Source organism: Aulostomus chinensis, chromosome 12, assembly GCF_037954235.1.
Source record: "Aulostomus chinensis isolate RoL2024-O1b breed Wild chromosome 12, RoL_Achi_v1.0, whole genome shotgun sequence".
Classification (NCBI taxonomy): Eukaryota; Metazoa; Chordata; class Actinopteri; order Syngnathiformes; family Aulostomidae; genus Aulostomus; species Aulostomus chinensis.
Window position 1 is genome coordinate 22,980,906 of NC_141331.1, and position 14,775 is coordinate 22,995,680.

Here is a 14,775-nt window from a genome sequence, read left to right on the forward strand (position 1 = left end):
CCTACTACAGAGATTTGAAAATGTCATTCACATTAAAGGAACCGCACTAAACTGGTTTAGATAGTATTTACTAGGTCAAATTCAGTTTGAACTTGCTAATGATATTTCCTCTGAAACCACTACAGTCAGCTATTGTGTTCCAGTTCTTGGACCAGTTCTCTTCACTCTATACCTGCTTCCACTAGGTCACATAACAGGGAAACTCTCAATTAATTTTGACTGTTATGCAGACGATACGCAGCTCTACTTATCAATGCATCCACATGAAACAAATCAGCTGACTAAACTGGAGGCCTGTCTAAAGGAAATAAATACATGGATGACCCATAATTTTCTTTTATTACACACCTCTAAAAGTACGTTTACACTCATGAGTCTACTTTCTTTCACCACTGACAGTTCAGACAGGAACTGTGATTCTCCTAGAGGTTTTCAGTGTCTTTGAGACAATTACATAATGCAGACTTATTCAGGGATTGGTTCCGAAGGCTAGTAATTTAGGTTTCAGTTTTGGGAACATCACCCACAAACCTTTGATGGACATTTGACTGATGGCAAATAACATGTGAAACTATCCCCTTTCCAGGTTACTCTGTTGGTGCTGGTCACTTCCTTAGCCCTGTTACTGTGGAGGTGGTGGGTGGAGCTCCACAATACAACCAGAGGGGCAAGGTAAGATCAATTTATGTAGTTGTTTATCTGTCCTACCACCATTTTTATACCCCCACTTCTTAAGGCTTAATGAAAGAAGACTTACAGTGAGTGTGTGTGTGTGTGTGTGTTTTTGTTTGATATGCAGGTCTTTATCTTCTCAGTAGATGACAACATGCTGCGGATAGTCACTGAAGTGTCAGGAAAAGAGGTGAACCAGAATTTCCTCGACTGAAAATATTCCATAAAAGTTTAAAAGACCTAAGATGAAAAACATGTAAAAAAGAAAAAAAAAGGAAATGTGAAATGTTAGTTATGCTATTCTGTATATACACAAAATGTTTTTCTAAGATATAACTGAAATGTAGGGTCACTTTATCTTGACTCCTGAAATTTTTTGTAACAAATGAAGGTGCCTTCAGTCACCAATGAGAATGTTTGAGGCTATAAGTCACTTTTGCAAAATGCTTCACTTTTCAGACATAACGTCCAGTTTATACCAATTAAGGTGCAAGCACTAAGCACCTGTATTTCTGTGTGTGTTCAGCTGGGATCTTACTTCGGCTCCAGTGTATGTGCAGTGGATCTGAACGCTGATGGCTTGTCAGATCTGTTGGTTGGTGCTCCAATGTCAACGGGTATGACAAGGGAGGAGGGAAGGGTCCATGTGTTCATCAACCAGGGAAAAGTGAGAATACACATTTACTCAAACATAGGGTTCTCTGTCCATTATGATGTGCCACTGACGTAACGTTATGCTGACCAAGTTAAAATTATGAGACTGATATGAAAAGAGTGAGGCACGGTGGTGCAGTGGTTAGCACTGTCGCCTCATTTGTGCAGAATGTTCTAATTCGGTAATACTGGGTAGTGGTTGACACATAAGGCTGCACGGTGGTGCAGTTGTTAGCACTGTGGCCTCACAGCAAGAAGGTTCCAGGTCGAGTCGCGGCTCGGGCACAAGATCTTTCTGTGTGGAGTTTGCATGTTCTCCCGGTGCCTGTGTGGGTTCTCTCTGGTACTCCAGCTTCTTCCCACTGTCCAAAGACATCAAGAGGGGACGAGGCTGATTGATACTCTAAATTGACCGTAGGTGTGACTGTGAGTGTGAATGGTTGTCTGTCTCTATATGTTGTCCCTGCGATGGACTGGCGACCTGTCCAGGGTGAACCCCGCCTCTCTCCTGTAGCCGCTGGGATAGGCTCCAGCCCCCCTTAACAGGAATAAGCGGAAGAAGATGGATGCAATATTATCCTCAAATTCACAACAACTCTTAACACAACAAATAATGAGCTATGATTAAACTTAAGGACATATGATAAGATTACATACTGACGATGCTTCATAAGGCATGAGATGTAAGCAGATGTCTTTCAATGGAAACAGGTAGCCAAACTGTTTTACTGCCATGTGCTTTCACTTCCTGACTAACTGGTGACCCATTTCCTCATTTTCTAAAAGGGGCCATTGCTAACAAATAAAACAAAGAATTGAACACACAAAAACGTACAAACCAAAATATACCAACAGAACAGGGGTACTTCACTAAAATGCATTATCTGCTCAGAGTGAGCATGCCATCATGTTTCACACATTTTGTTTTTTCGTAAAATGATTTTGTCCCAGGCAAAGCTGCTGGAGGTGGAGTTTCAACTTACTGGCAGCAATGCTTATGCTGCTCGATTTGGAGAGACCATTGCTGACGTGGGAGACCTGGATGATGATGGTTACACAGGTAACAGTAGCACCTGCTCCTAGTATTACTACTAGCACTGACAATACTTCGAATAGGGGCGGTGTGGCTCGGAGGTAGAGTGACCATCTAGCAACTGAAGAGTTGCTAGTTCAATCCTCACTTCCCCAGTGACCATGTTGAAGTGTCCTTGAGCAAGATACTGAACCCATAATTGCTCCTGATGAGTAGGGTGGCATCTTACATGGCAGCTTCCACCATCAGTGTGTGTAAATGGGTGAATGAGATGACACTGGAAAGTACTTTGAGTGCCTTTGAGTCGTTATAAAAATGAGTCCATTTACAATTTATCAATAGTAGTGCAAAATGGATTCTACAGTGAATACTAGTGCTAATACTGCTAAAACAGACTGAGACTGACAATTATTATCAGTTGATCTGCTATTTATTTTTTTATTTATTGTTTTGTCACTCAAAATGTTAAACAAAAAGGAAAAAAATGTTAATTACAGTATTTTTCCCGTGTGAGCTCTTCAAACTGCAATATTTAGTATTACATACATTTTTTTTTATCTTATCTGAGCTTTGTTGGATTGTGTCCACCTGCTCTATATTTGATTTCACTCCATGTTGCCCAAATCATGAACATATCATTTAATTTGATCAACAGAATCTCATGAGAATTGCTTTATCACTTGAGAATAAATCCACCACAGAGGAAATGGTATTTTCAAATCTCTACTGGACATATTTCTACCATTACAGTATATAACCTCATCTCGCCTAACCCTAACTACAGAAAATGACACAATATGACTACTTAATTGATGCTAGTAATAACTACTGCAACTGCTCTTAATACTACTAAGAAAAACCTAAACTCCTTATTGCAACAATGCTACGACTGCTTCTATCAATAACTACTGTTACTTCTGGAGATGCACCTATCCACCCTTGTTACTGTTCCTTCAATTCTGAAAATATTGCCATTAGTTTCTAATACACACCAGCATATTCCAATACTTACTCGTATACTAGAGTTAAATTTTCTTTGTACGATTGTTGTTGGCAGTATATTCAAGGTGCATCATGAAACTGTTGTAAACCATACAGCACTTTTATTAAATAAAATTACTGCCTCCTGTTGTGACATCCTTGAGCACTTACCTCTACAATTACTCAGAAGCTAGTAGTGCATTATTTGCATAAAGTGTTCGTAATGGTATCACTAATTATAATAGTGCTTGCATTTTAAATCAGGATTATCAGAACTGGGTGCCAATACTAATGTTCACATACTGGATGTGGGAATGATAGTTTGATGCATGCACTGATCCAGAATCTATTTCATACTTTATGCTAACTGATTGTTATATGAAGTTCAAATAAATTGTTTATGTCACAACCAGGCTTCGATACAGTACACAGGCGCAAGGTTCAGGTGTTTCAATAAAAGCTTAAATGAAGGTTTCCGGGTGACTCCAAGTTCAAGGAACAGAATATAGGCTATGAACGTATCGTATAGGATCAGGCGTGGCTATGAAAAATATCACAAATAAAAAGAATCACTCCACTAAACAGAGGAATAAACACAATAGGCTATTGAAGGTTAATGATAAATAAAAAATCATTTTATCTACGGAGGAAACAAGAACTCAAAATAAAAAGCATAAACAACAAAAACACTCCTAAATAACGGGAGGCACTAAGTTATGTAAAGGTAAGGAAACAATAGATCACTCCTTGCGAAGGAAACAAAACGCTATGCAAACATTAACTTAAGACATGTCAAAAAACTTACAACAAAAAAATCTTTCAGTCAGAGGAAGGAAAACACAAAACATCAATCAAGGCTGTGGCTAAGGCTGTGGTCAAAGGACTGGGGTGAATGCACAGGGACAAAACACCGGCACAAGACAAAGGGAGACGCAGACAATATTCAGACACAAGGTAATGGGAAACAGGTGGAAACATTTCGCAATCAGACCAAGACACATGAGGAAGGGCAAGTGACTTGAAACGAGAGGAGAGTTAAATTTCAAAATAAAACAGGAAATGACAAGACAAAACATGGAGACAGAACAAAAAACAAACTTGACTGCACCAGGGCGTGTCAGTTTAACTATTTTAATTAATTTAATTACTCTACTGTTGCAATAACACCTGGATAAATACACTGCTTTTAGTGTCTATTTTGCAGTTCATATTTCCTACGAAGGTGGCTCAATACTCCATCGACAGTAACTGCCACTTCCTGATAACTAAGACACACAACACCTTCACACACACAGTCTTTTGTTTGAGTGTGTGTGTGCATGGGGGGGTGTTCTAACTCCATTAAAACTGTATTTTATTGCTTTGCAACTTAAGTCTCCCTCTAATCTCCCTCAGTAATGGAAAACTGTCACAAAGTGTATGTGTGTTTTCCAGTAGCTGTCTCATTAGGACAAACATTCATCTTCAAAGCACTCAGGTTCATAATTACGTGAACATGCTGGTATTTCTATCATGTTTTTCCTCTAAACTTAAATTGGCTACTTTCATCTTGTTGGACATTTTTCCAGCAGGGAAAATGTAAAAAAGATGGTCTTAAATAAGTTCATTGTAATTTGATTGTCTCAGGTATGCTAATATCATGGTCTTACTAGGAAATAGTTTTTATTGTTATGTGGTGTTTTTGCCTCATTTGTCCTTACAAAAGTCACCAAAATCAGCGAATTTCCTCATCAACACAGTATAATAATGATAATCTGTTTGTATGTAGATATTGTAATTGGTGCCCCACAGGAAGATGACCTCAAAGGAGCCATCTACATCTACAATGGCATGAGGGAGGGCATCTCACCAACCCCATCTCAGGTATGAACACTGATACAGACCTGCGCCTGACAATATAGTACAGCTGTACTTACAACTTGCAAATAACTATCTTGATTCCTCTTGTTAATCTTTGGCAGAATGGAATAGACTTAGAAACTTGCAGATAGCTATCTTTCCCCTTGCAACTTTAGCTGCTCTAGAATGAGTGCTACCATCAAGAATACAGTCGAAGAATTTGGAGGATCTTATTGGTTGATGCATGATTGTTTAACTCAACACTGCCAGTAATGACATTTGTGATTTTAGTATAATAATAGATTATAGTTACTGCATTATACTTCATGTTTGTTGTTCCTTAATACCATAGTTCTATTTTACTTATTCTCAAACCATATTGCTTTTGGGGAGAAGAGGGATGTGTTTGAACTGTGTCTTTTTTTTGTCAAAGTGGCTCCTGACTAGGGCAGGGTTGAGTACCATTTGTTTAGATGTTTGTCAAACATGAGTTAAAAATAAACCAGAAGTTTACACTCTTATTTAAAAAAATAAAGTAAACATACAAGAATGAATGTACTTTTGTTTTCACAGTATATCATCATAAATTAAGTATAGGTCTGTGATAGTTTACCATACATATGTATTTACTGTAGTTTATGCATTACCTCTATTTCAGCTGAAACACTTGATCTTCTTCCAGTACTATATGACAGTTGTGTAAATGCATCTGTAGATCAGGCATTTTTACTTTAGTTACTATTTGGATTTTTCATCTTCGTCTTTGTCGTCCTCCGCTTTATCCGGGGGGTCCGGGTCGCAGGGGCAGCAGCCTCAGCAAGGAAGCCCAGACTCTCCTCTCCCCAGCCACTTCCATCAGCTCTTCCGGGGGAATCCCGAGGCGTTTTCAGGCCAGCCGGGAGATATAATCCCTCCAGTGTGTCCTGGGTCGGCCTCGAGGCCTCCTCCGGGTTGGGCATGCCTGGAACACCTCCCGAGGGAGGCGTCCAGGAGGCATCCTCACCAGATGCCCGAACCACCTCAGCTGACTCCTCTCGACATGGAGGAGCAGCGGCTCTACTCTGAGTCCCTCCTGAATGGCTGAGCTTCTCACCCTATCTCCAAGGGAGAGCCCAGCCACCCTGTGGAGGAAACTCATTTTGGCCCCTTGTATTCGCGATCTCGTTCTTTCGGTCATTACCCAAAGCTCATGACCATAGGTGAGGGTTTGAACGTAGATTGACCGGTAAATTGAGAGCCTCACCTTCTGGCTAAGCTCCCACTTCACCACAACGGACTGGTTTAGCGCTCGCATCATTGTGAATGCTGCCCCAATCCACCTGTCAATCTCCCGCTCCATCCTCCCCTCACTCGTGAACAATACCCCAAGATACTTAAACTCTTCCACCTGAGGTAGGACCTCCCCCTTGACCTGGAGTGGGCAAACCACTCTTTTCCGGCTGAGGACCATGGCCTCAGACTTGAAGGTGATTCTCATCCCAGCCGCTTCACATTCGGCTGCGAACTCTCCCAGCAAGAGCTGGAGGTCGTGGCCTGATGGAGCTAAGAGGACCACATCATCCGCAAAATGCAGAGACGACACCCTCACGCCACCAAACTTGACCCCCTCCACCACCGGGCTGCGCCTAGAAATTCTGTCCATAAAGGTTACGAACAGAATCGGTGACAAAGGGCAGCCTTGGTGGAGTTCAACCCTCACCGGGAACAAGTCCGACTTACTGCTGGCAACGTGGACCAGACTCTCGCTCCTCCGGTAGAAAGACCAAATGGCCCTTTGTAAGGGGCCATCCACCCCATACTTCTGGAGTACCCCCCACAGGGTGCTCCTGGGAACACAGTAATAAGCCTTCTCCAGATCCACAAAACACATGTGGACTGGTTGGGCAAACTCCCATGTCCCCTCCAGCACCCTAGCGAGGGTGAGGAGCTGATCCACGGTTCCACGGCCGGGACGAAAACCACACTGCTCCTCCTCAATCTGAGGTTCGACTATCGCCCTGACCCTCCTCTCCAGTACCCTGGCATAGACCTTACCAGGGAGGCTGAGGAGTGTGATCCCCCAGTAGTTGGAACTAGCCCCCCCCCCCCCCCCCAAGCACTCCCCAAACTCTGTCTCCTCCATGGAGTACGTGTTGGTGGGATTGAGGACTTCCTCAAAGTATTCCTTCCACCACCAAATTATCTCCCCAGTTGACGACAGCGGCCTCCTGTTCCCACTGTAAACAGTGTGGGCAAGTTGCCGCCTTCACCCCCTGAAGCGACAGACGATTTGCCAGAAACTTTTCGGAGCTGACCGATAGTCATTCTCCATGGCCTCACCGAACTCCTCCCACATCCGAGTTTTTGCCTTGGCTACCGCCATGGCTGCACACCGCTTGGCCTGCCGGTACCGGTCAGCTGCCTCTGAAGACCCGCAGGCCAGCCATGCCCTGTAAACCTCCTTCTTCAGCCTGACAGCTCCCCTCACCTCTGGTGTCCACCAGCAGGTTTGAGGATTACCGCCACGACCGGCCCCTGCAGCCTTACGGCCACAGCTCACAGCAGCCACCTCGACAATGGCAGAGCAGAACATAGCCCATTCGGACTCAATGTTCCCCACTGCCGGATGTGGTCAAAGCTCTGCCGGAGGGGGGAGTTGAAGATCATTCTGACTGGTTCTTCCGCCAGGCATTCCCAACAAACCCTCACTACTCGTTTGGGCCTGCCGGGTCTGCACGGCGTCTTCCCCTGCCACCTGATCCAACTCACCACCAGATGGTGATCAGTTGACAGCTCAGCTCCTCTCTTCACCCGAGTGTCCAGAACATGCGGTCGCAGGTCAAATGATACGACAATGAAATCGATCATAGACCTGCGACCTAGGATGTCCTGGTGCCACGTGCACTGGTGGGCATCCTTATTTTCGAACATGGTGTTAGTTATGGACAAACTGCGGCTTGCACAGAAGTCCAATAACTGCACACCACTCGGGTTCAGGTCGGGCCTGCCTTATTTCAGCTGGCACAATTTCCCCTGTTAATTCACAGCAAAATAATTACAATACCTTTCTCTTTATTTATTGAATTATAATACTTTGTTTACCTGTCTTGACCTATTTGATCTGCATTTTTCCTCTACACAGGATGATGTTTTCCCTTGGGCTGTTCTTTACTTCTCTTCATGCCTCAGCTGTTTATTTTCATTTGGGATATAGATTTTTATTCATACAGTTGATGTCATTCATATAACAACCAGTAGATAAAAACATGCAACCCATAAAAATTCATCCTCTGCAGAAGAGAGCAGTGAGCCACCACGTGCAGCACTCAGCCACCAACTCCAGATCTTCAGCCAGCACCTTGGTTGGGAGTAATTGACCTAAGCTACATGTTTTTGATGGTGGGGGAAACTGGAGCAAACCCTCACAGACACAGGAGAACATGCAAACTCCTCACAGAAAGGATCTGGGATCGTCAGACCTAAAACCTGGGACCCTTTCTGCTGTTCGGCAACAGGGCTAAACATTATACCACCATGCCTTAATTGCTGCCCATGGGGATAAATAAAGTTTTCCGAATCTGAATCTGAATGCCACCCAAAACTTCTGAAATAGACTAGTTTCTCTGAAAGCTGCACGGTTGCCAGTCCTGGTTCCTTCTGGGGTTCCTGCACTGCTGTCTTGCCCTTGTCAACCAAACTCATACAAGTTAATAAAAGCAGATGCTATTTATATATTCAACATGTTATGTGTTTGTGTTTTCAGAGGATCACTGGAACTGACCTGGGTCGTGACCTGAGGATGTTTGGCCAGTCACTGGGCTCTGGAATTGACATTGATGATAATGGCTACCAGGGTAACTTCATTATCACAACTGTTTCCTGACATACTGTGCAATTCTTTGTTATCAATTATTTTTGAAACTTTGGACTCTTTCTTGTAGATATAGCAGTGGGTGCGTTCCTCTCTGATTCTGCAGTGGTTCTCAGGTAAAACCATTAAATAGAGCATATAAGCTACAGCTGTAGCTGCCCTTTACATAGAGATGCAAAGGAAGAAGTCTTCCTCATCTATTTGATCTGGAAGGAAGTGATACTGCAGAGGAAGCAGGATATACAAAAAAAGGATTTCCCCTCATTTCCCAATGTCTGCTAAAAGTATGGGGGATTCCTGCTTTGAGGATCAAAGTCAAAAATAAACTATATTTTCCAATCCTATAACACTTGTTAACAGGGAAATTAAATAATATCAGACACCATATTGTGATGGTTTTATTTTTGTGCACTATAGGTCCCGCCCAGTGCTCCGGGTAGAGGCATCTCTAGCTTTGCCGAAGCAGATTGATCAGCAGTTGGCACTATGCAGAGAACACAGTACTCCAACTGTCTGCATCAATGTCACTGTCTGCTTCCAAGTCAGCTCCAGACAGTACAAGGGAGTTATAGGTAAATCCATTCAACGAGTAAAGACTCCATCTTTGGTTTGACATTTTGAGAAAGTTAGGTGTAAAGACTTATGCCATTGTTACATTGATTAAAACATTTATTACTCTCCTCCACAGATCTTCAGTATAATTTAACATCTGATGTCCTTCATAAGCCATCCTTCCCTCATCGTTTTTATTTCCATGGTAATGGGTCATTCAATATTACAAGGGGTCGTATAAGAGCACGACATGGCCAACTCACTTGTACAAACCACACTGCCTATCAAAGGGTAATGCTGCATGGAAATGAAAAACATTTAATGATACATGATGATAGCTCAAGTCATGCTAACAACTTTCCCTTCTGTTTTGTGTCGTTACAGAAAGATGTGAGGGACATTTTTACGCCAGTCCAGTTTAAAGTTTCCTACAATCTCAGAGAAACGAACACCAACAGACTCACGCCCAAAAGTTTCCCACCATTGAAACCAATTCTGCAGCAAAGAGCAGGACACCAGAATACCTTCACTAACCAGGTACATCAACCAGAAATAAATGCAGGCAACAGCGAGTAATAACATTAACCAAGCACTGCCTAATCAAAAAACAACTCATGTACTCGAAATAAGTGATATTTTGCTTAAATATGACCCACCCCCTTTTAGAGTCTAATATCAGGAGCTTAGTTCTTGATAATTACAGAGGTTACTTACTATGAGTACCGTAGTTGTTCCAGTAGTGGTTAAGATAATATGCAATAAGCTAAGCAAATAATCAGATTATTACTAACAGTTATTGTTAGGGAAGATTCAAAATCAAAACAAGCTGATTCCCTGGTTTAAAGCAAAGGAAACTGATGATCTGTTGTCAGCTCCCTTACACATGTTGAAAATAACTTCCTGCGTATTCAGATGTGGTTACAGCTGCACTTCGCACTGCATGAACTGACATCTTCCCTGTGTTCCCATGCTGTGTCCCCACAGTGACAAACAAAAACAGAGCAGGAAAGAACATATAGGAACTTAGAACAGGAGGTGGTGGGTGGTCATCGGAGCATTGTTTTCTTGTGTAAGACAGAGGTCATAGGTCATAGGGCATCTGGGATGTCAACATGACTGATGTCATCCATAACCTCTGTGTGTATCTGTGCAGACATGGTTTGCTCGTTCCTGTTCTCTGTTGAACTGCTGCACTGACATTCAGCTGTCAGCCCAACTGGTCCTGCCACAGTAAGATCAGATGACTATTTGACACTAACACACACACACACACACACACACATATACACAGATTATTTACCCCAATCACTCTCTCTGCATATATGTTTGTCTTGTTTACCATCAGACAGCCGCAGCAGTACTTTGCTCTTGGCTCTGGAAGGACAATAATGTTGAACACCTCACTAGTGATCTCTGGAGACGATGCCTTCCTTCCACGATTGATGCTCCAATTCCCTCATAATATCCATTTCATCAAAGTACTGCAAAATGTGAGTACACATCATTGTGAGTATATTAGCTGATCAGATTTTTCTTAATTGTCTACATAATTACCATGACAATCTGCTAGCTGTCTAAAGTTCAGTTCTGTTTAGTTTACTTTATTTGTACCCATAGGTAGATTTATCCTTTACATTCTGTTTTGTACTTGATACAAACACACATAACATAATGCAACACATTACGGATTCAAAAGAATACGCTAGTTAAACATACTGACATGTGATAAACTACTCAGGGCTTCACCAAACAGAACATGAGCAATATTAATATTAATAAGAGGGAGCTATGCATATTGAAAATAATAAAAATCACTCCAATAAATAAAAACTAAAAACCTCTAAAACTAAGGTAAATGCATAGATAAGAGTAGGATGGATAGTGCTAATAAATAATGCAATAAATGATGTTTATTAAAGTTAATGCTGTATTTTTTCAACTCAGTGACAGAACAAACCTTTTCTGTATCACTTTGTTCTACAACTTAGATCCTCCATCTGGGGGGAGATGAAAGACCAACATCATGAAACCAACAAAACCAATTCAATGAAGGGTTATGGTTTGATCAATATGAATATATGAATGTTTCCTAAGACAGTGCAAATGTTGGTGACCCTTTGTGCACAATGCTTCACAATTAGCTTCAAATTATAATTTGTCATCAATAATGGTCCTTGAGGGTTATGGTTGAATTTTTAATTTAGATTTTTTTAATTTATATGATTTTAGAGATGAAGTGCTCTGACCTTTTATTACAGTGGATTTGCTTGTGTGAGTTCTTCCTCGAAAATCAATGGGCATTTATGTAGTTTTCAATATGTTTATCTGGAGGTACAATTCCTCACACCCCTGTACAGACTGATCAATGACTGGGTCATGGCTGAAGTCATTGTAATGGACCAGACGAATTATAACAGAATCATCTGTGTTATTTTATTATTTTATTATTCTTAATGTTTCTGTTATCACAAATTTTGTGTACAGAATGGATCATAAATGTGACAACACACACCCTTGTGGGGAGCCAGTAGAAAAGTAGTTTTGGTCAGACAGAATGCAATTAACCCTCACTCTTTGTGTCCTGTTTATTAAAAAATTAAGGATCCAGCCCACCGGATTTTTGCTCAAGTTAAAGCAGGGGTAGGCGCTGCCTGTTTTTGGCTTCTTTTTTTTTTTGCGTATTCTTTTATTTTCTTTTTTTGATTTAACAAAGGAAACATAATATACAAACAATATGGCATAATTTTGTCTAAATCGTTTTTTGAATCATACTCTGATCATGAACCCTCCCTACTCACTCCCACTCACCCTCCCCCTAAAACCCTCTAGTAAACCAGAATAGGAAGTCGTGGCATTGCTATAGATATATGATCGTGTTCCTTCTTCTTGCAACCCATTCCATAACTCGAATCTAACATGCCAAGCTACAAAACATACCACTAGTTCCCATGTATCCCAAGCAATGTTAAGGTCAATAATTGTTGAGGCGTTGCCAGCAGTGCTACAAAATATGATATAAATAAATAAAGTAATCTGTCTGTCTGTCTGTTTGTCTGTCTATATCGGTAAACTAAATATAGCCTCTATAGGTAGCTAGCTAGCAAAGTCAGAAAATGGGTTTCTTACCTGTCCAAAAGAAACGCTGCTACTTGCGTGTGTAGCTAAACCTTTTGATTCTTTTAGACTCCTTCAGTGAGCAAATTAATCCCCAAGAATCACTCTTGTTGCACCGAGCCTTTTATCCTTCTCCCTCTTATCTATTGCTTGTTCTACAAAAGGCCTTTTTCTTTTTGCTGTGTTTTCTTCTGGCTTTTTGGGAATCCTCCTTGATGCTGCTCAACCAACACTGATCCAACAAGGCGTTGATACACACTTTAGGCTTCCCAGTCTCAGCCTTTTGACAGAGAGCTAAGCTACCCAATCAGGTGCATTCTGGTTTTGGTTGTTGATGGACAGCCAACCAATCTGGCTGGTAGCAGTTTTTGATTTGGCGGAGGTAAATTTGGCCCTGCGCTCTTCATGTATTAGGGATTTCGATACTTCCTTTTTTAAACATCATATTTTATTGATTACCACCAAGAAATCATGACAAAGTCAGGGATTATAACAAAAAGTCCATAGAAATCTGGGAGCCTGCCCCTCCTTTAAACTGTTCCAGAAGCCGTTCAGTTAGATTGTGAGGTTGGATTATATTAATTTAAAAAAGGAGGAATCCACAAATGAAAGTCTAGCATGAGAAGGTTCAGGAGGATAAATAGGGTAACTATAGCATCCTCTACTTCTCCTATGAGGTGAGTATGCAAATTGCATTAGATCTAGAGAATGTACAGTTTTTTTCTCTAAATGTCTGCACTGACCAGTTTCTTGAGAATCTTCAATAAAACTGAGGTCAGAGTGCCAGGCCTAAAATCATTAAGGTCTTTCGTGCAGCCAGATTGAGGAACAGGAACAACCATAGCATCTTTCCCCTGTGGCCGCTGTCAGTCAAACAGACACATCCCTCTGCCTTCTGTCAAACAGACACAGTTTTGATATCATCAAATAAAGTTCAACTAACTTTGCCTTCGTATGTGTGCACAGGAAGACAACATGGTGAGTTGCGATATCACACAGGAAGTGAACAGTACAACAATGGGTGTTGACTGTAGTGTTTCCAGTCTTGTACTGCCAGCTAATGCTCAGGTATTCCTCACAATACTTTCATTCCAAAAAGAGATTGCTTGTTTTTGCCCTCAGCTCAGTGCAACTCCAACTGCCTATAGTGCAGAGGTCGAAGGTCTCTTGCTGTATGTCGGTACTTTCTGTCCTGAGCTTTTGTCTTGTCAGCAGATATTTGCAGTATTTCCTTTGTATCAGTTATTTGTAGAATATATATTGTGAAATAAAATGTCAATAATATATCAGCAATTTTGATGCAATATGTAAACATTACTTTAATAAGAACATGTAATATTACTGGGCTGATTGAAGAAAGGTTAAAGTTCTCCAGCAGAGTGTTATCACAATTCTTTCAAAGAGCAAACTTTTCCCTTTTCTTGTAGATGAACGTAAGCTTTCTATTGGACGTTAACCTGAACTCAACAGCTGGTGATGTCATCATTCAGGCCAATACTAGCAGGTCAGGATACAACATCTTTTCCTTCCTCAAGGGATGAGTTAATTACCATCCATCCATCCATCCATGCATCTATTTTGTATCCTGTTAACGGTTGCGGGTTGGAGCCTATCCCAGCTGCTTTCGGGAGAGAGGTGGGGTACAACCTGGGCAGGTCGCCAATCCATCACCGGGCCAACTCGTACAGATAGACAACCATTGGCTCTCACAGCCACACCTACGGTCAATTTAGAGTACTGGATTAGCCCAGTCCCCTCTTGTATGCATTTGGACTGTGGAAGGAAGCTGAAGTACCTGGAGAGAACCCATGCAGGCACAGGGAGAACATGGAGACTCCACACAGAAAGACCCTGTGCTGGAATCTGGGCTCGAACCCGGAACCTTCTTGCTGTGAGGTGACAGTGCTGACCACTGCACCACCGTGCATGAATTCATTATTTAAGATAAAATATCTAGCTTGTTGTTTTATCGGCTAAAGGGGGAATGGTTGAAAATCACACTATTAATTGACTTATGTGATAAATTGTCTATTAAATAAAATGTGAAAAAAATGTTTTACAGTAAAATTGTTTGCAGAAT

General features: G+C 41.6%; 1 protein-coding gene across 1 annotated transcript in view; it reads left to right on the plus strand.

Moving 5' to 3' along the window:
• The window catches only part of itga4 (integrin alpha 4), a 50,707-nt gene that overhangs the window by 14,764 nt on the left and 21,168 nt on the right, over positions 1–14,775 (plus strand). Inside the window, exons 8-21 of the mRNA XM_086220819.1 lie at positions 587–672; positions 800–862; positions 1,199–1,339; positions 2,278–2,386; positions 5,109–5,203; positions 8,922–9,012; positions 9,100–9,145; positions 9,447–9,601; positions 9,718–9,872; positions 9,966–10,118; positions 10,735–10,811; positions 10,927–11,071; positions 13,662–13,763; positions 14,123–14,199. Of these exons, the coding sequence (XP_086076945.1) occupies positions 587–672; positions 800–862; positions 1,199–1,339; positions 2,278–2,386; positions 5,109–5,203; positions 8,922–9,012; positions 9,100–9,145; positions 9,447–9,601; positions 9,718–9,872; positions 9,966–10,118; positions 10,735–10,811; positions 10,927–11,071; positions 13,662–13,763; positions 14,123–14,199 (1,495 nt within the window). The remainder of the gene's footprint in view (positions 1–586; positions 673–799; positions 863–1,198; positions 1,340–2,277; positions 2,387–5,108; positions 5,204–8,921; positions 9,013–9,099; positions 9,146–9,446; positions 9,602–9,717; positions 9,873–9,965; positions 10,119–10,734; positions 10,812–10,926; positions 11,072–13,661; positions 13,764–14,122; positions 14,200–14,775) is intronic.